At 37.6% G+C, this 22,141-nt stretch overlaps 1 protein-coding gene across 3 annotated transcripts in view; it reads left to right on the top strand.

The window, feature by feature from the left end:
* Nucleotides 1–22,141, top strand: part of NOL4 (nucleolar protein 4) — a 241,090-nt gene that overhangs the window by 35,860 nt on the left and 183,089 nt on the right. For 2 of the 3 annotated variants that reach the window (XM_074352219.1, XM_010946869.3), the window contains exon 2: nt 14,634–14,783. In XM_074352219.1, the coding sequence (XP_074208320.1) occupies nt 14,634–14,783 (150 nt within the window). Of the gene's footprint in view, nt 1–14,633; nt 14,784–15,736; nt 15,800–22,141 lie in introns of all 3 variants that reach the window. The other variant, XM_074352220.1, reaches the window with a different exon arrangement.

Genomic DNA, 22,141 nt, shown 5'->3' with positions numbered 1-22,141 from the left:
ATATTCATTGTCACATTTTTTTCTCTGTGAGCTACCATAAGATCTTGTGTGTATTTCCCTGTGCTATACAGTACAATCTTGTTTATCTATTCTACAATTTTGAAATCCCAGTCTATCTCTTCCCACCCCCTACCCCCTTGGCAACCACAAGTTTGTATTCTATGTCTGTGAGTCTATTTCTGTTTTGTGTTTGTGCTTTGTTTGTTTTTTAGATTCCATATATGAGCGATCTCATATGGTATTTTTCTTTCTCTTTCTGGCTTACTTCACTTAGAATGACATTCTCCAGGAGCATCCATGTTGCTGCAAATGGCATTAAGTTGTTGGTTTTTATGGCTGAGTAGTATTCCATTGCATAAATATACCACATCTTCTTTATCCAGTCATCCATTGATGGACATTTAGGCTGTTTCCATGTTTTGGCTATTGTAAATAGTGCTGCTATGAACATTGGGGTGCAGGTGTCATCCAGAAGTAGGGTTCCTTCTGGATATATGCCCAGGAGTGGGATTCCTGGGTCATATGGTAAGTCTATTCCTAGTCTTTTGAGGAATCTCCATACTGTTTTCCACAGTGGCTGCACCAAACTGCATTCCCACCAGCAGTGAAGGAGGGTCCCCTTTTCTCTGCAGCCTCTCCAGCATTTGTCATTTGTGGATTTTTGAATGATGGCCATTCTGACTGGTGTGAGGTGATACCTCATTGTAGTTTTGATTTGCATTTCTCTGATAATTAGTGATATTGAGCATTTTTTCATGTGTCTATTGATCATTTGTATGTCTTCCTTGGAGAATTGCTTGTTTAGGTCTTCTGCCCATTTTTGGATTGGGTTGTTTATTTTTTTCTTATTGAGTCGTATGAACTGCTTATATATTCTGGAGATCAAGCCTTTGTCGGTTTAATTTGTAAAAATTTTTTCCCATTCCATAGATTGTCTTTTTGTTTTACTTATGGTTTCCCTGATTTCCTATATTCAACAAAAATATTTGATGATAGTGGTATGTAGAACAATGGCTTCCAAAAGATAGCATCCCGATCTCCAGAACCTGTCAGTACATTGCTTTACGTGGCAAAATGGACCTTGAAGATGTGATTACGTTTAGGATCTTGAGATAAGAAGGTTATCCTAGAATTTCTAGGTAGGCCCTGTGTAACCTCAAGAGTACTTTTAAGAACGAGACAAAAGGCTAGAGTCGAAGAAGGAGATGTGAGGACAGAAGCAGTGGTTGGAATGAGGCACTTTGAAGATGAAAGAAGAGGCCCTGAGCCAAAGAATATAGGTAGCCTCTAAAGAGTGGAAAAGGCAAGGAAATGATTCTGCCATAGAACCTCCAGAAGGGGATCTTGGAAATTGAGAGTCGGGGTGAAGTGGAAGAAACAGCATGTGCAAAGTTTAAGAAGCAAGAGGAAAAATACATTAAGAATTGAAAAAAAAAGAATTGCGTGGCTAGAAAGTAGAATAAGACAGGGAGACTTCTGAGAGTCAAGATTAAAGAATTCATAAGGCCAAAACGTGAATGGTTTGACAGTTCATATTGAGGAATATGTGTTTTACTTAGGTGTGTTTTTGTGGTCTCTTGGCCTTTTCCTTCAGAGATATTTTTTTCCCCTAAAATTAGTGCTTTAGGAGTTCCTTTAGTTAAAGTCTGTGGGTGGTTAAATTTCTTAATTTCTTAGCTGAAACTATTTTCATTTAGACCTATTATTTTAACTTTTTAAACTTTTTAAAAAGGTCTTTTCTTTCTGTATACCATTATACTTCAGGTTGAGAAATGTGCACTCAGTCCTGACGTCCTTTCCCTGTAGATGATCTGTTTCTTTTTCTTGAAGGTCTTTACATTACTTTTCTTTATTTTTCTATGGTGTTCTTCAGATTCACTGCAGTGTGTCTAGGTAGAGATTTTAAAATAATCAGCCTTTTTTGATGTGTATTTATTGAGTTTCTGAATTAATGACTTTTTAATCAGTTGTGGAAAATTCTGTTATCTTCTTAAATTAGAGGGAAGGAAATTATGTAAAAGTGACTAGGAAGATTTAGAAAATAAAAAAGAGAAAGAAAAACAAATTTAGAAAGGAGGAACTCAGTGGTTTCAATGGAAACTTAGATCACATTGAAGTGAGAACTCGTGAAGCGAAATCTGGATGTGCAGGCATTGCCCCGCGTGCAGTCACTTTTCATTCATTCCTTTCCCTCTGATTCCTCGCACTTACAAATCAGCTTCATTTTCCTTACTTTGCCAGCATCCAAGGTTTAGTCTCTTTTTCTTCCCACTCCCTCCAGTCCCCAGAAGCTCTAGGTTCCTGGTATAGGCAGTTGCGCCCAGATAAGCCTAAACTTTAGTTTTCTATTATAGCTTATTCCTCTGGTTTCATTTTTACCATTTCTTTTAAATTTTAATTTTTGGGTCCTTGAGGATTTTCTGTGCTTTTATGTGAGCTCAGTAATACATTTTAAATGCTTGTGTTCGCTCTCTCTCTCTCCCCGTTTATCTGTATGTGGTACTTGAATAAGTAGTCTCAGCTATTTTGATGATCTCATCTTTTTTTTTAATTCTTATTTTTTATTGATGTGTAGTCGATTTACCATGTTAGTTTCAGGTGTACAGCAAAGTGATTCAGTTATACAAATACATACATATATATTTTCAGTTTATTTTCCACTACGGCTCATTATAAGAAATTGAATATAGTTCCCTGTGCTATACAGTAGGTCCTTATTGTTTACCTACCCAATGTTCACAGCAGCACTATTTACAATAGCCAAGACAAGGAAACAACCTAAATGTACATTGACAGATGACTAGATAAAGAAGATGTGGTATGTATGTATGTGTGGCGCACACACACACACAGACACACACACACTCAGAATATCACTTAGATTTTCGTTTTAGAAAGATACTTTAGACTACTCTGAGAAGGATGAATTGTAGCAGTTAGAAATGAAACAAGTAGAACAAGTAGTAAATTCAGTACGTAATCCAAACGAGATACAGACAAGCATCAGCAGATTCGAGAGCCACTTAATATGGATATGTCAGAAGTGTAAGAAGTCAAAGACGACTATTTTAAAGCTTCACAGAACTTTGTACATCAATTATTACACATCTGTTGGAGTAACAGCTTGATTGTTATAAATTTATAAGCTTTAGTTCGTATTGTTCTATCGATAGATATTTATTATCAGCACAAGTTCAAACGAGGTACCTCTGATGATGGGACTCTGGGGAAATGGATTTGGACAGATTTTTGTGTCCTATTTCCTGCAAAAGACAACCATCTTTCTGTTCCCCCCTGCTCACCTACGATAGAATCTGTTTATTCACTTCAGATCCAGGTGGCATACTCTATTACAGAGTGGCTACTTTTATGTTGTGTCCTTTTGTTGTTTCATTAATGCTTTTCTAGCAAACACTTTAACTCCAACTTATAAATTACTTGGTAGCTACTGGCTCGGATAAGCTAGCATGTGATTTTATTCTGATAGAGTGGTGGATTAAAACTGTCCATTTTCCATCATATGATGCATTGGCGCAGGGGATTGACAGCCTTGTAATAAGGTAAATGTAACAATTTCTTATAATACAAAATTGTTTAGTGAGTAAGCTGGAGATTTACATACAAATTTCTCTGGCTCTGTGTTCGATTTTAAGAACCTGTGAAATGCTCCCAACTCTTGGAAAGACGTATATTGTAGATTTTCATTCAGTTGGCCTTTTATCTACCACATAGGACTACCTAAAGATTTTAAACATTGAAAAAGTGTAACATTGCTTGTCATAACCAATAAACTAAAATAAACATAATATGCTTTTAAAAGTATAGACATTTATCAATCTTAAATGTATATTAGTGCTTACTATAAATTAATATCCACTTATTATAAATTTCTTAAAAAAGAAAACCAGAAGAAAAAAAATCATCTCTGGCTCTTCTATCGAGAGACGTCTATGAATAAAAATTGCATATTGAGTATATGGTATGTTTCTTTAAAATCATTTCTTAATGGACTTTTCTTTTCCCAGCTTCCTCACCTCTGGTGCACACTAATATTAAATGATCAGATAATTATTCATTTTGAAAGCATCAGCTAGCAGCTCTGTGTTAAATTTTATATTTTAATGCCCTGGCATCTATTGCACCTTGAGGAAATGGAACAGTACTCGATTATGCAAACATTGAGACCTAGGTGAAAATGTACCAGGCCTGCCGAGAGCTTCTCATACTGCGTGAAATAATAAGGGTGAGAAGCTAGGCTAACCTTTCCAAATGGCAAAAGCAGCAGTCCAGAAAGCTAAAAGCTTTTCTACTTACTTCCCATTCACTTAAACTTCCCATTGGAGTGTGGGGCGCTCTGATCGTGAGCCTCCTTCTGTGGGATCCTGATAACATAAACTGAGGTGTTAAATAAATTCTATGACTTATAGACAGATCTGTCTCCCAATTGAAATATACATTTGCCTTTAAGCAATGTAGGCAAAAAAAATTTTTTTTAAAGGAACAAATTTGGCATAAAGGGCATGGATAATATCTTAGGGACAGAGTAGAAATATTTCTTCCAGTAATGTTTGAAATAGCTTGGCAGTTTGGAAGGTGATTAAATAATGGTACATTGTCTTAATTAATTAATTGTTAAAGTGAAATTCTTTAGAAAAATCACCTTTCAAAATAACTGCCTTATACTTTTGATTATTTCTGTGCAAGGACAAGAGGATATAAGTTAACAATCAGATAACACTTCAATTTGCATTTTAAGGCATATGTCTAATCTCCAAACTTTAACTCAAAATCCTTTATGTTTTGGTAGTGAAATTTATTTAGTATCCCATATATACATATGGGATGTATATATATAAATAAATAAATATATATAAAAAACGAATCACTTCAAAATGTCTTAAGCAAACTATTAATTCTATTTTGATGAATGCTCTTCATTTTCCCACATATCTTCTCCAGTTAAAGATTATCTTCGCTGTAAGTGCTAGGTAACAATTACTTAACAATAAGCTGATTCATTAGGAATCTCCATAAATATTCAGAAAAATCAATGATGCAATATGTATTCGACACACATGTTGCTTCTGAATTTATTAATTTTCAAATTTTGTGCATCTTATTAAAAAGATCATAATACAAGCTTTATGAAAACTCCTGGTTATAGCAATAAAATATTAATCATTGCTCAAGAAGAGGACGGATCCATATTGTAAACTATAGAAAAACTGTCCTCAAAATTTCAACTAGAGAATGAAAAGTAGTTTCTTTGGCTTTTTCTTTGTCTACACCTAAACAGTGATTTTTCAGAATCTGTGGTGCTTTCTGATGGTTTTGAAAGCCAGGCAGCAACGTCCACTTGGCAGCCAAGCCAGCTAACCTCCACCTATTCTTATTTTGCTCCAGTAAATAAACCCATGATTCAGTTCTTTTAGGCTCTGAGTAGAATCAGTTTCTAGATGCAGTATTGAATCATCCGTCAGGGGTGCCTCTCTTGGATGCGATTTACAAGGCTGGGAGTAGTAGGGCACTTACTGCTGGCAACCCCCCTCCCACGTCGTCCCCCTTCCATGAGACGCCTGGCCAAGCCGAGCTGCTGACCCTGCGGGAAGCCCGGAGTCCTGTAGGGCCCCTTGCACTGACCGCCTTCTGCATGGCTCTGAAGCCCTACCCTTAGCTCCCCAAATGCCAAGGAAGAGCAGAGAAAAGAGAGAGGACTCGGTGTCCTGGTCCTTGGAGATAACCTCAAGTGGATGGAAGGGGCTGGCGGAGGGTGTCGCTGAGTTTGTGTGCAGACCGGCGGGAATCCCTGGAAGAGAGCCCGTGGCTCTGGGACTCCTCCAACTCGTCGGGGAAGGCGGCATCCTCCCTGCTTCCATGCGAGGATGGATTAGGGTGGGGCAAGCTTCTTTCAGGTCTTCGGATCTTTGAAGGGGACGTGCACAACCCCAGCATAACAGCGCCTCTGTCCCCGAGGGGCTGGCCAGGAGAGAGATGCCTTTCCAGGGCTGGGCGGTTGAGCCGCTACCCTGGCGGCTGCTAGGTCGGTGCTCCGGTCTCCAAGCAGGGTGGCCTGGTCCTGCGAGCGCCCCAGCGTGGTCTAGTCCTGCTCCTCCAAGCCCTCACATTCGGGGCACGGGGCGACGAACGCCAGAGGGAAAAGGACCTTGGTCTTCCTCCCCCACCCCCCGGCCCGGCCGTTGCCAAGGCAACCGTGCAGTTGGAGATGGACGCCAGGGGGCGGCTGGAGCGCGGCTCCCCCTCGAGGAGCGTGCGTGGCTGGAGGACCAGCCCAGAGGGAGTGAGTACGAGGTCGGGCGAGGCGCGGCCGAGGTTTGCTGGACGGAGGGCGCCTGTCTCACCTCCACCCCCTCCGGCGTTGCCGCGGAGACCGCCAGGGCACCATCACCTGCACCGGCTGCTGCAGCTGTTGCTGCCTGAGCAAAAGAAACAGAAACCAGAGCCCTCTTTTGCCCCAGCGGTCTCTACCGGGAACTCTAACCCAGCAGCTGCCACTGCTTGCCTCCCGCAAACAGGAAACGAGGGCAGACATCCGCAATTTGCCCCGGGTTCCTCCACCACGCCTTTCTTTATTCAACTTGCCACCCAGAATTTTATACCTCAGCGTCTTTCACAGTGACTGATCTGGAGGATGAAAAATCGGCTCTCTTTATGCTGTGTCTGCCACGCACCTCTTCTTAACGGCTTATTTAGTTCCGCAGTTCACTGTCCTGGGCCAAACCTAATTATCAACAGGGATTTTAAGCTGTTTTTTGTTTCTGTTTTTGTTTTTTTAATTGCACTAGCTACATGAAATTTAGTTTCCGTTTATAGGGTATGGATAATATTTATAGGGATGTCCTCTTACTGAAATTAACTACTTTTGGACAAATGAAGGAATAATTAAGTTCCAGAATATCTGGGGACATACTAGAGAAAGAATGGGCTGTTTAGAAGCCCCTTGCCCTTCTTTCTTTTTTTCCGGTTCTTTATGCCATTCCAGTGCTAAAATCTTTCTTTTCTGGGCTCTAGTCCATCCATGTTTGAGCTCAATTTTTGGCTTTGCAAAGGAGGTTATTTTAGCATGGGTCTGCCTTTGAACTAGCGAATGGGTGGTAAATTAAATACTCTAGAAGACTTAAACTCTGCTCAGGTTCAAATTTTAGTGCATGGATGCATCTCTACTGGCTACCAGCATGAATGCACTTAGCAATAAGGACTCTCCCTGATTAGAGCACACTGAGGCATCTGTAATCTTGAATTGCCAGCCACACACACAGCCTGGCAGGCTCTGTGAACTGCTGTTGGCCACAACCTCTTGCCTCTCAAATTTCTCTCCTGTTTAATGTGTATATGGTACAGCTTTCATTCTCTGAAAGCACCCTGGTGGCTTTTGCTACTGATAATCATGAGTTTCCTTACATAGTTCTGCAGTTTTGAATAGACCAGCCTTTTCAATGGACTTTAATGGTACCTCTTTAGAAAATCCCCATAAGGCAGGGTAACTGTTTCTTTCCTAAAGCTGATAGGTGAGATACTTAATGATTTTGTTTTATCACACTTCCTGTGTCACAGGGTTTTCAAAGCCACTAAAAGATTTTTATATATTCCAAGCCCTAGCCGAAGCTACGGATTTGAAACACTTTTGTCTTTGGTGTCCAAGTCTGCTTGGTTGCAACCTCTCCCAAAGGTCACCAGGGTTTCCTAAACCGTAAATCTGGTTTCCCCTTTTCATTTGTCATCGTACTTACGTTCTCCTAAGAATTGGACCCGCCTGATCTAACCTCTCATTTTCCTCGAAACTCTCTCCCCATCTTCTCCTGATCTGTCTCTGACGTCCTTGAAGGCTCTTTCTCAGTCTTTAACTTTTTCCTTTTCTTTTTTCTTCTATTACTTGTTGGTCTTGTGCTTTATCCATCCTGCGTATCTTCCTGGGCCTTCATGTTTACATCCATGGCTTCACCTGTCCTATTATTGTCTTGTCTTCTAAGTCTGTGCAGGCTTTTCTCTGCATGCTGGGGCCCTGTTTCTAGCTACTTCATGGACATTTCTACGTGTCTCACCTGTAGGCATCTCAAATTCAACCTATATCTTACTGAAGTATGTTCTTCTCCAAAACTTGCTTTTCCTACTGTATTTTGTATCTCCGATGGTGACCTTACTATCTCCCTGCTTACCCAGGATAAGAACCAGGAGAGCCATTGACTGATTCTTACATTCATCTAGTCAGATTTCTTATTGGTACCTAGCGTGTGCCAGGCAAACATTGTCATGAAGCTTAATTCTAGCGGGAGAGACAGGTGGCTACACTTACAGCTGAGTGATCAAATTACAGCTTTTGAGAAAATCTACTACAGAGGGAGGTGGGGGTGCTATATGACAAAGAATACATTGGGAGGAGCACTTTAGATGGGATGATCAAAGCAAAGTTCTGTGTATTAAGCTGAGATGAGGGAGGAAAAGAAGCCAAACATTCAAGTTGCTGGAGAAAGAAAAGGCCAGGCAGAGAGCAGAGCCTCGCAATGGTCTGGAAGTGGAGAAGCTCTTGTTGTGTTCAAGGAATTGGCGTGAAAGCCAATGTGCCTGGTGGGAAGGGAGAAGTGGGGTGCAGTGAGTGGACAGGGAGGCAGGGGACAGATTTTATAGGACTTTATGGGTCCTGATGTAGAGTGTGCATTTTATCTCAAGTGCAGGGTGCAGCCGCTGAATGTTTTCAAGAAGAGTGACATGAACTGTTTTATGATTTTCAAAGGTCATTCTGGCCATCGGGTGGAGAATGAATTGGAGGGGGTGACAGTTTGGAGGTGGAGAGGAAATTAAAGACTGGAGAAGTGTTCCAGATTAGTGACAGCAGGGGTGTGGAAGCGGAGAGGGAGAAAAGGGAACAAATAGTAGCTATTTTCAGTGGTATTTCTGCACTGAGCAGAACGGCTACAGTGGAAAATACATGCTCAGTAAATGTTAGATGTTGGTGTTGGTGACCTGAGATCTCACTCTGATAAGCATTTTAACGTGCCCATTGGGGAAAGTTCTGCAGCCTTTATTTTTAACCTATTAGTAAGTAATAATCTGAAGTGGCAGGGCGTTATGGCTAATCTTGAAGGTGGGAGGAAGTGGGAGATGTTTTGACAGACAGGCACCCTAGGGCTGCCCCTCAGATACCCCTTCTTAGGAAAATTATCTATGAGAAATGAGTTTTCTTCTTCATTCTCATTTTTAAGCCTATGTTTTGCCTTTTTTTTTTCTTGTTTGAGAGAACTGCAAGAAAAATGAATATGGAGTTCAAATCATGGCAAGGATGATAGAGTGTCTTTAAGTTGGAAAAATTGGATCTTGCTGCTACTTGATTTTTTTTTTTTTTTTGGTCTTGCTGATTCCATAATAAAGGCTCCTCAGTAATTCCAAACTTTAATTTTCCTAAGTTCTCATCTGCCAGTATTGATCGCCTTTGTTTTTTCAAGTAATCACTGTTCTTCATGAATTGCCTACATTCCCTAATTTTCCACATCAGCTATCAAGGCTTCTCAGTATTGAATAAATAAATGGATGGATTAATCCTTTATAAAGTATCATTTTCATCATTTTCCTTTCTTTTCTATTATTACAGCCCTCTGTCTAAACTAGGCCCCTATTACCTTTCTGCAGGAATATGTATATATTATCTTTTCAAAATATCTCCTCTTGACTTTTAAAATTCATGGCAGATAATTTTTCTCAAAGTATGCAGTTACTCATTTCACTCTTACAGTAAAAAAATTCAAAGGTGGTTCACTGAGAAGAAAGTTACAAATTGGCAAAGGGTTCATATTCAGACTGTAGGTAGAACTATAAATTAAAAAGACAGACCACCCAATAAAAAAAACTGAGCAAGTGACTAGGAGAGATACTCAACAAAAGTGCTCTCCAATTGACTAATAAATGAAAGAAAGGATCCTCAGTTCCATTCGTCATGGGAGAAATGAAAATTAAAACCACTAGGAAGTCATCAGAGAAACGAAAATCATACCTACCAGAATGGCTCCAGTGAAAAAGAATGACATTTCCAAGTGACAGGAAATTAATACAGCTGCCTGGCATAATCTCCAGAAGTTGAACATACGAATACCCTATGGAGAAATTCTACTCCTTGGGTTTAGACAAGAAGAGATGAGTGATGGATGCACCCAAAACAATACAAAACCATGAAGGGAACTGTTACAGCAGTATTGTTTTTAATAGCTGAAAACTGGAAAAAACACAAATGCTTGGGGACCATGATTAAATAAATTACGGCATATTCTGTAGTGGGATACTATGTGGCAGTAATACCTAAAAAGTACTGCTACACACTACAACTTGTATGAATCCCACAAACGTAATGTTGTAACAAGATAGGCAACGTTAATCTATGTTGAGAAGTTGAGGTAGTGGTTATCTTTGGGGAGGTGTTTTTAGCATATTCATAGGATATAAAAACTTCACCATCACCTAATTTTAGAACATTTTTGTCCCTTCTAAAAAAAAGACACTTGTACCCATTAGCAGTCCATCCTCATTCTCGCCTCCTGCCAAGTCCTAAGCAGCCAGTAATTTATGTCTATGTAAATTCGCCTCTTCGGTGTATTTCGTATGAAAGGAATCATATAGCGTGTGTGCTTTTGTGTCTGGCTTCTTTTACTTAGCTTGGTGTCTTCCAGGTTCATCCATGGCATGGCATAAATCAGTATTTCATCTCTTGTTATTTCTTCATATGGTTATTTTTTGTATAAGCACACTTTGCTTATATATATATAAGTATTCATCAGTTCAGGAACATCGGAATTGTTTCCACTTTTTGGGCTATTACGAACATGCTGCTGTATTGCGTTTTTTATGTGAATGTATGTTTTCATTTCTCTTGACTATATACTTAGTTGTGGGCTTGCTGAGTCATCTGGTAGGTCTGTGTTTAACTTTCCAAGTTACTGTCAAGCTTTCCAAAGCAATGGCATCATTTTGCATTCGCATTAGCAACACATGACAGTTCTAATTTCCCCGTATCGTCAGCTGATACTTAACTGTTTTTGATTATAACCATCCTAGGGGATGTGAGGTAGTGTCTTACTGAAGTTTCGATTTACATTTCCCTGATTCCTAATGATATTAAGCATCCTTTCTTGTGCTTTTATGCCATTTCAAAATCTTCTCTAAGAAATGTTTGTCTAGATTTTTTACTAATTTCTTAACTGGGTTATTTGTCTTTCTGTTATTGGGTTGTGTTTTCATGTATTGCAGATGAAATTCTCTTATTAGATGTATGATTTTCAACTATTTTATCCCATTTTTGTGGGTTGTCATTTTCCTTTTTTGATTATGTCATTTGCAGCATGGATTTTTAAATTTTAATGGAGCTCAGTGTATCAGTTTTTCTCATAGCTTTTGCTTTTGGTATCATAACTAAAAAGACCTTGCCTTACCAAAGGTTAAAAGCATTTCCTCCCATTTTCTTGTAAGAATTTAAAGTTTTAGCTCTTAGGTTTAGATCTATGATCCTTTTTGATTTAATTTTCATGGTGTGATACAGGCATTCTACCTCATTCTTGTGCATTGAGTGTCCAATTGTCTCAGCATCACTTGTTGAAAAGACTATTTTTCACTCATAGCATTATCTTGACACTCCTGTTGGAAATGAATTGAAAATAAGTAAAAGGATTTATCTCTGGAATCTCAATGCTATCCCATTGATCTGTTCTCATGCCAGTGCCATGCTATGTTTATTACTTTAGATTTATAATAAATTTTGAAATCAAGAAATGTGAGACCTCTGAATTTCTTCTTTTAAAATTTTATTTTGGTTATTCACAGTACTTTGCATTTACGTATAAATTTTAACTTGTCAACTTCTGCGAAAAAAAAAAACTAGGTAGCTTTTTAATAGAGTTGCATTGAAGCTGCAAATAATTTTTTGGAGTATTGCCATCTTAAAAATATTAAACCTTCTGATCCATGAACATAGGATGTCTTTGCATTTATTTAGATCCTTTCAAATTTCTTACAGCAATAATTTGTAGCTATCAACGTACAAGTTTTGCATGTCCTTTGTTAACTATAACTTTGTTAAAATTAAATTTATACCTAATATTCTAGTCTTTTGGATGCCATTATAAATAAAATTATTTTTCCTCGTTTGCTCTTGGGTTGTTCATTGCTAATGAACAGAAATACAATTGATTTTTGTATATTGATTTTGAATCTTAACTTTGCAAAATTCAGTTATTAGTTCTAACAGGGTTTTTTTGGTGGCTTCCTTAGGATTTTTTACATACAAGATTTTGTCCTCTGCAAATAGAGATAGCTTTACTTCTGTTTTTCCAATCTACATGCTGTTTCTTCCTTTTTCTTGCCTGATTGCTGTCACTAGGACCTCCAATACAGTGTTAAATAGAAATGGCGAGAGCAGAAATTCTTGTCTTGCCCCTGTTTTAGAAAGAAAGCATTCGGTCGTTCTCCATTAAATAAGACATTAGTTATGGGGTTTTTATAGAAGTCCTTTATCAGATTGAGGATTCCTTTCTACCCCATTTTCTAAGTTTTGGTCAGAAAAGTATGTTACTTTAGTCAAATATTTTTCTGCATCTGTGGAGGTGATCACATGCTTTCTGCCTTGTATTCTATTAATATGATCTAGCACATTAATTCATTTCCTTATGTTAAACCAACCTGGGATTACCCTACTTGGTTGCAGTGCACAATAACTTATATATATTATTGGATTTTATTTGTTAGTATTTTGTTGAAGATTTTTACATTTATATTCATAAAACACATTGGTCTGTAGTTCTTTTTTTTTTCCCCTTGTGATGTATTTGGTTTTGCTATAAGGGTAATCCTTTCCAGAGCTGGTGGGTGGACATCTGAAATGGTGCTAACCTGGCACTATCCTTTAAGGGGCAGGACATTTCCAGGCTGCAGGCTGCTGTGTTTTTTGCAGCTTCCCTGAACTGTCACTGCAGATCGGTCTTGCATCACAGTCAATGAAGGATTATTCATCGGGCCCGGTAGAGAAGAAGAGATGCCTCAAGATATTAAAGGAGAGGTCAAAAAGATCTGAAACCTACTGAGGAACCACATGCATCACAGATAATGTGTGAGGGAGCCCTTCAGATTTAACCAAGGTGGAACGCCTGGCTGTTTGACCTCACATAAAAATTCACACACACACATACAGTTATTTGAATATGCTGCTTTAAACACTGCTACTTCTGAGGCCTGTTGTAAATCAGAAAAGTAAAATAAAAATCAAACTAACAAAAATCATGTAATTTGCTTTCATTTTTGCAGTGAGCTCAGTCTGCTGGGGCTACTGTTCAGAAAAGCTTTTGCCATTTGACTCACTGACTACATAATGATTTTGCTCAGATTAATCACCTTCTTGTGTTGAATGCCAGCATTGAAGGCTGTGGCACGTTGCTCTAAGTTATGCCCCCAGTTCTGAATAAGGACACTGTGTGAGTGTGTATGTATGTGCGCGCTGGCAAGTAGGAAAAGCTTTCATTTCAAAAAGGAAAATGCATCTACCATGTTGTCAGTATTGGACTAAGGGACCCATGTGTTAAAGGTTAAAAATCTGAACTCTAGAGATTATCTGGGTGTGAACTTTGGATCCTCCACTCAGCAGTAGTGTGTTCACTCATGTTGCAGCCATCTAAGATTGAATTTCTTTCTTATCTCGTTCCAAATGTGTTACTTATTCTTCTCAATCATGTGTGGGAACTTTCGGCTCTTGGCTCATGACATCCTCTGCTTCAAATCTCACCCATGTCAAATTCCATTTCTGCCATGAAGCTACTTCAGCAGGAAGTGATATCTTTGATCTCTGACTCCCATAGTACTTGACTTCCATTTTTATCATGATCATCAACATGGCAAAAGTCACTATTTATTGACTGTTCACTCTATGCCAAACATTGGGTTATATATATATATCACTTACATACATTATTTCGTTCCACTATTACAGTTCTGTGAAGTAGGGTCTATTACCCCTATTTTATAGTTGAAAAAACAAATTTAGAGAGGTTTAAGTGATTGCCCAAAACGCAGAACTTCTGAGTGGATGGCCCAAAGATCACACCTAGATAATCTTCAGGTCACATTTTTGACCTTTACCCCATCCTGTCCCTTAGTCTTATACTGATAGCACAGTAGTTGAATTTTATTTCCTAGATTGTATGATATCAAAGGTAGAGATTTCATATTATTTCTTTCATTTCTCTAATAAAAGAGTCCAGTGCCCAAGCAACACAATTGATGTTTATTGGATAAATGAATCACTATGTAGAAGAAATTATTGCAATAAAAAATTACAAGTATATTTTAGAATAACTTAAGAAAGTTATACTTATGGCTACAAGAAAGTCATTATAAAATGTAAAAGATGAAATTAGTGGGTAAGCATGATTAACTATGCCAAATACTGTTTCTCATGTTTCTTAACATTTTATATGTAAACAATGTATAAAATAATGCGATCCATCAGGAATCTTTGACGTTTCCTATCTAGTTGGTTTGGTTCAGTTTATCAGAATATTGTCTGATGAACTTGATGTGGTAACTTTATATATTAAATACTTACTTGTGTATTTATCTTGTACCTTTCTGAACTGTTTTGTTTCCAGGATGGCATAGGGGTTGACGAGAAGCTGTCTTTGCGGCGGGTAGCTGTGGTTGAAGATTTCTTTGACATTATCTATTCAATGCATGTGGAAACAGGGCCGAATGGAGAACAGATTCGGAAACACGCCGGACAAAAGAGAACTTACAAAGCGGTAAGTTCAAAAAAGAAAAAAGGAAAGAAAAGGCATGCATTTTGAATTTTGATATTATATGCTTGTTTAAAAATGGGTTAAATAATTATGAATATTCTATCTTCAACATAAATTAGACCATATCATGGTCACACCCAGCATTTTATTATTATTACTGATTCTGTTTTGGTTATATCACTGAGTTTATTGCATATAGTTTAAATCTCTTTCTAGCTTTATCATTTTCTTTTCTTTAAATATGCATAAAATGTGGTAGTCCCAGTCAAATGCCCACAGATGGGAAGATTGTTTGTTATATATTCAATACATAATCTATATTCAAATCATCATCTATGAATTATATACTGGAACATATAAACTTTGTACTACCACTATTTTAACAGACCTTCCCCCTCAAGTCATATTAAAAATTTCTATTTAATACTTATAGTCACATGGATAAGAAAATTTCATATACTTTTCTTATATCACCTTATATGAAATACATTAGTCCTGAAATGTATCCATTTCTTAATTTTCCAGTATAGAGTATTTTAAAATATGTGTTATTTTTTATAGACCTAATGCCCTTGAACATTTAAAAGGAAAATATATTATGTTTTTATTATAAATTATGAAGAAAAAGATTTCATTAACTGTTAGATATTGAAATATATATTGTCAAAATGGAGTTATATATTACTTCTAAAGTTTCTAATTATACTTATTGTTTGATCTAGACACCTTAATCTAGTTTTTTATTTAAACGTTTTATGAAATCATCTTACTGTAGATAATTCATCCTTTCTAGGAAAATTGAACAGTAAATTACTCTTTTCCAGTATGAGCAAAGTGTACATCAGAAATACTTTATCAGCAATCAGAATAATATCCTTTTTTTAGAATTCTTATTGAACTTTGCTTTTGGCTACCTTTTATTAACTGTTTTCAGCTATATTTATACACAATATCAGTCTGGATCCATTTTTTTTTCAGATACAGAAAAATGTGTGAAATGCTCAAAGTTTCAAATACAGGTACATATGTTTGAAAATTAGCTACTGAGCATAAGAAATAGCTTCTTTTCCATAACTATTTTTTGCTATATTTCCAGGGTCATATTGAATCTTTGTAGTCGCATAATAACCCCTAATACATGTTGTATTTATCTCTCCTTCTCTATGGTTTTGTTTCTTGGCTGTTTCCAAATTGCATGGTTTGTGGGCAGGCACTATTGTAAGTTTCCTTACATAATTCTGCCACATAAACTTTCCTTTGACTTACATATCCCAGGAGACATTCTTATCATGACTAATGACAATGACCTAGCTTCTTGCGATATTTTTAATGTAGACTAATATTACTGAACTTAGTCATCTTGCCTGTCTCCTAAGCCAGGGCTGTATCTCTGGATACTAATAGGAAAAAAAATTGTATATTGATTTACTAATATCACTAACTGTGTACTCTTATGAGAATTCATTTTCATGAAACAGCTACTGAATTTGGTAGGGCTTTGTAAGGTAGGAATATATAAGTTCAGTTGTGTTAAATGCAAACAAACCAACAAAAACCAAGTGGCTTCATTGTCAGGAGTGGGGTGGCAGCCAAATCTCTTTAGGTGCCAAAAGCAATTTAAAATGATGTAATCTTTGAAATGCGCTTATTAGAGACCTTTAATTGAAACGGGGGTATGACATAGACCCAAATCTCTCACTCTGTGTTCCTAAATGAAATGCAGAGAATCTGACCCATTGCCACAATGCATGCTGAACACTTTGAATAAATTGGTTAAACACATTTCCAACATACATCATTTTTGCATTAACATTTTGAAGACATTTTCTGCATTTTGGAGTAGGAGACACCCACTTTGAACGTACAAGCAGTGTCTGAAACATCATCCTTCCCTCTTGACAATGTCCTATTTGAAGATCCGTCTCGTTCCCAAGTTTAGTTTTTGTTTCGCATCTAAAGTATTCTTACCTTTCCCTAATATCATGAAGGTTTCTCCTGGCCTCACCGTTTGCCTTCTGGTATCTCTCCATTGAATCCTAATTAGAAAACATTTTCCATTTTCTTGAGTAATAATACATCATAGAAAAAGAAAAAAAAGAACTGCATTATCAGCAAAACTGTGCACATTACAAGGAATTTAAGTCTAATGTTAAAAATTAATATAAATGTTCAAGTAATGGGGCATAAAACTAAATGCAGTTTGAAATGAAACGGTTTAGTGCTATCAGGGCCCTAGACTTTTGGGTCAGAATTCAGTTCTAATACTAATGCTGGAACTGGCTGGAACTGGAGAATTAGCTAGATGCCTATTGCAATTATAACGGTTCCCATTGAGATTAAGCTTTTTTCTACCTCTAACACATTAGCTCATAGAGCATGCATGATTATGTTTATTGACTTTCTTTTTCTCCCTTATCCTACATGGCCAAGAAACCATACTTATCAACTAATCATTAAAACGTGTCATATTGTCTTAATAATATTATCAATAGATTTAGTGGTCATTTTATTTACTTTTGCCTTTTTTTGCCAATCTTTCTATGTTTTCACTCTGCAGGAAATGGTGGTCCTTTAATACTGGATTAACTTTTGAATGCTATTTGTTTTTACCTATCTGCAGTATATCATTCCTTGAAATATCTAGTCATTATACAAGTTAAATTTTGTTGCACTCTGATCTGACTAGAGATAAAATTGGAGGGTGTGTATTCTACTACTCATGAACTCTTTTTAAAAATCCACATAAAATGACACATTTTAGGAATGAAGGCATAATTAATTTTTTTAGTCATGGTTGAATTCTAGTGTCGTTTAGGTCTTTTCTTTTTTTCTTCACTTGTCCCTATGTATCTGTAACCTTTACTGTTGCACTGAATTTGTTTCCTTCAATATTTTTGACTGTAGTCAACTCTTAATTATCTACATTAACAGTGGAGAAGTGTGGATCATTCAAAATCACTTACGTTTGGTCTTAAATATATCTTTCTAGTGAAAATTGAATGCTAGTGTGCTTAGCAATTTGGAAAGTTACTTCAAAATTGATATTGTAACACTGTAAAAAGAAAAAAAACTAATGCGAGAAGTTGTCTTCCAGTCCTTAACTCTGCTCAGCTATTGCCTGAACTTCACCTTCAGGGAACATACAGCTCTTCTCTAATTGTCTTATATCTCTTGTATTTTGTCACAGGCTAAGCATAGCTTCCTTTCCAGGAAGGTTGCTTCAGTTAGGGTCCGATTAAAGGATGAAGTTTCAATGCTCTTTCTTGCTACATGTAAAATAAAAGTAACCAGTGGAAATGCGGGAACCAAGAGGGAAAGTCAGTGTTTTCAGTGGAGAGAACAGTCTATCTATATGTGTACATGCACACACGCATGCACACATGTGCACAACTCATAGCCTGATACACTAAGTTTACATATATGACTCACATACATAGCTGTCAACAGTTACACTCATTTAATTCCAAGTGGAGAGCATGTGCTATAAGCAAAAAGAAAACAGGCTAGAGGCCAGACAAACTCAGTTTCAAATTTCGAAGCTAGTGCTTCCTATCTGTGTCGCTTTGGGCAAATTATTTAGTTTTTCCCCCTCCTGTTTAGAAGGAGATAATGATATACATGGTGCAGTAAAATGAGTGAGCTGATAGGCGTAAAGGGCTTGCCGTGTGGTAAACTTTTGGATAATGTTCTTTCTCCCTTATCCAATCACTGCTTATGTTCCACGTAGAAGGACAAGCAAGACAATCAACACAGCTCTATCGCTGCCCTAACTGTAATTACGGATGTAATTTCCTCTACCTGCCCCAGTGCCTCTGTGTTGAGAGGGAGGAACGGTGGTCACTTAGGCATCCTTTCATGTGCATCCTGTAAATGTCACTGTCTCTGGAAGTCCACGGTGTAACTGTTATCCAAGGTTTGACTGGGCTGAAGGAGAGAGAAGACACAGTACGTATATATAGAAGGTCTTCTGCTCAGTGAAATTTATGAAAATTTCAGTTATTTCATTTGCTTTCTTCCAAAGTCATCTATTACTTTTAAGTTAATTTTCTGAAAAATTTTAAAACTGCACTCTTTAAAGGATTTGCTTTCACTATGAATAGAATATTCCTTGCCAGGGACACACCGTAGAAAAATAACATATCAGGTAGAATTTCTACATCCCGATTTTGAATATTAAAAAGGAAAAGTCTTTTCTATCAGGTCTACGACACTTAACCTTAATACTTTAGTTAGCCCTCATTTTTATCGTGTTCTTCTTATCAATATCTCTTGGTTCAGTGTCTCTCCTGCTAAATGAGATATTTTAACTCGCAGTATTTCAGCTATTTTGTTATGTAAAAATTCCCAGAATTCTTGTCAACTTATAATGAGGCTAATGAGCAAAATTTGCAACCATTGTGGTGTGAAAAAACAACGCTAAATTAAAGTTCAAGAGTTCCGAACAATTCATTTACCCTCTTTTTGGCTTCGGCCACGGTTTTCTAACTTATAAAATAAAGGGGCTGAGTTTCTGTTTTCTTCCAGCTCTGGAGGGATTACAGCAATTTTAATGGTGTGTATGGGGCCCTTTCTGTGCAAGGGGGCACAATGAAAATAGTAACCCAAGTGAGCAAGTTGGCTGGCACGAGAAAAGTTCAAGCATAGGGACATGCCTCCTGCCCTTGAAAAGGCAGCTTATGAGCATAGATAGTAGAGAAATAGGTTTTGGCTTCATCACTGTCTAGAGAATTGTTCTATAAATGATGATGATGATGATGATGGTAACGAAAAAGATCTGTGGTCATCAGACTTCATATTTCCAGGATTTTAAAATGGCAATCAAAGAAGAAAGGCCATAAAAATGACCCTCAAGTCTCAGCAGATTGTTATTGCTCTCCATTTTTGTTTAAAAATTTTGCAGGAGTCTGAACCATGTTATGCAAGGCTGGCTACTTAACTTGCAGTGTCATTTTAAGCTGCAGTGTGGTAGACGTGACCACACCTCCCGTTTCACTCTGAGCATAAATGCTCACGTGAACATCAGTGTCATCATGGAACTTCTTGGTCCTGACACTGTTGAAATGCGGTGTTATCCTTCTAGTTCTGTGATTAGTACCAGGAAGGCCTTGCTCTCCCAATATATTCCCCTTCCCTATCATGATGCCTTGAGTTTTACAATTAGCATTTAATTTATTTGTATTAAATCATTGACCTCCATATCTTTGTATGGACTTCAAATATCCTTGGTCAGGGGAATCTAGAGAATAAATCAGGCTGCTAGCATTTAGTCAACATTTTGTGTGATATTTTGTAAATTTGCTTGTCTCTCAAATCTGGCTGGTTTCAACTCAAGAATAGGGAGGTCATCGATAAACCTACTGGTATCCCCAGCAGCATCCATAGGCGCTTCCTGACTTGGGTGTGAATCCTAGTGGGGCGTCACGCATAACAGCCTTCAGCGCGTACCTTATAGAGACTGAGAACTCATGGCATCAAGACGAGGATGAAGGGCCCCCACAAGCCTTTCAGAAATATCTTCCAAATGAAGACGGTACTGTTTCTTTTAGTGAAATATTTCTAAAAAAAGAGAGTATTGTTTTGAACTAGATAAAAAGTATTAGATTAAAAACTATAAACATTAAATAGATTACTTGGTAAAAGTGTACCATGTAGTCATGATTCACTGATAGAATGTAAGCCACTCTGTTTTTGTGTCCTTGCTCACTTCCTTTTACAATTGTGAATTGTTCGTTTTCCTGCCACAGGTCTAAGGGCACGGATAGGGTGTTTCTGAAGCAAAGGGTTGAAGCAAGTATTCTCTGGGGCTTGGAATTAGTTGTATGCCTGTAAACCATCTTCTCTGACCTGATGTTAACCCCCAAAAAGCAAAATAATACAGCAGTTAAATAAAAAGAGGTCCTTGTCCTTTTTATGCAGAGGATAGAACAGAGTGGCTTAAACAAACAGCTGTTCTGGATAACACATAGAACTAGATAAACCTTAAAATTATTCCAGATTCAAACGGTTTTTTGTAGACAGTCTTTAATAGAGAAGCCAGTGATACTGTCACACAGAAAGTCGGTGATGTAAAAGTGTATTTATAACTAGTTCATCCTGGAGAGTTTATGAGCACAAGCAGTTACTCCATTATGGATATTTTAATGTAATAATTTTTGTGAGGTTCCTTTTGTTTGTTTTTCTTTTTTCATGGCTAGAGTACATGTTAAAACAATTGTGTCTGTTCCTTATACCCCTGTATAGTCACAGCTAGTAAAAGGACCGTCTCAGAGCAGAGCACCCTCCGTAAGTACTTGTTGAAGGAGTAAATTCGCCTTGTCTCTGCGAAGTCCTTGCCTTTTTGATACCAACTGAGTAGCATAAAGATGGTCCTATAAATAGAAATAATGAAATAAGATCAGAGCTGTAGCCCGTGGCTGAAAGATCCTGCACCACACAACTCATGTTTACCTGGACCAGCGCCCAGGATTTCTGCAATTTTGCAGGCTCTGAATAAGGTCAAAAAAGTATTTAACACGAGTGCTTCCCTTTTGCTTTTCAGGGAAGACTTTGACGCTCCATTAAATAATGCTGTCATCTTTGAGGCAGGATATAAACACGTCACTTACATTTCCACACGGTTTATATTTTATCAGATGCACACCCACATCCACATACCTGCCCCACCTTCCCCGCCACATATATAGGGTTTACAAAGGTGATTTCTAACTATGGAAAACAGCTGTTAAATTTAAACATGGGACACATAATATTAAACCCACTTTTATGTAGGAACAGCCTCATTGTTTTTGATAGCTAAAAGCAATATTCAAAACCAATGTGTAAAACCGTCTCAGAAAGAAAAAAAAATCAGTGGCGTGACAATTAGAGTTATTAAATAGCGATCCTAAAACAGAAGACTAGTGCACTACCACTCGTAAAACTTGATTTATTTCTCATACAGGTGTAGTTGGAATTATCCCAAGTGGTCAGAGCAATTGTGTAAGCCCTTCATACCCAGAAGCTGGCTTTTTTGGTTGTAGAGGCCATCAAAAGACACCAGAACTCACCCAAACCAGATTACCGTCACAAACCATGTCATTAATAATTTTTGTATTATTGTGAATGGTTGTATCCCTTGAAAGGGAATCAACCTTTTGGAGAAATATTAACTCTTTAGGTCCAGCCTGATAAATCGCTACTTCAGTGCGCCCTTGTGGTGAACATGTGCCAATGCAGCTTTTAAAAGTACTCCGGACGATTAATGATTCATTGTTAGACCCAGAGGTTTAGGTATTCCTCGGTACTGTGATGATGTAATAAGTAAAATCTCCTGAATTTCTTACAGCATATACACATGTGCACCTGTATAAATAACTATAGAT

Source organism: Camelus bactrianus, chromosome 24 (genome assembly GCF_048773025.1).
Source record: "Camelus bactrianus isolate YW-2024 breed Bactrian camel chromosome 24, ASM4877302v1, whole genome shotgun sequence".
NCBI classification, from domain to species: domain Eukaryota; kingdom Metazoa; phylum Chordata; class Mammalia; order Artiodactyla; family Camelidae; genus Camelus; species Camelus bactrianus.
The sequence above is the reverse complement of the archived record's forward strand: the minus strand, read 5'-3'. Positions and strand labels throughout refer to the sequence as shown.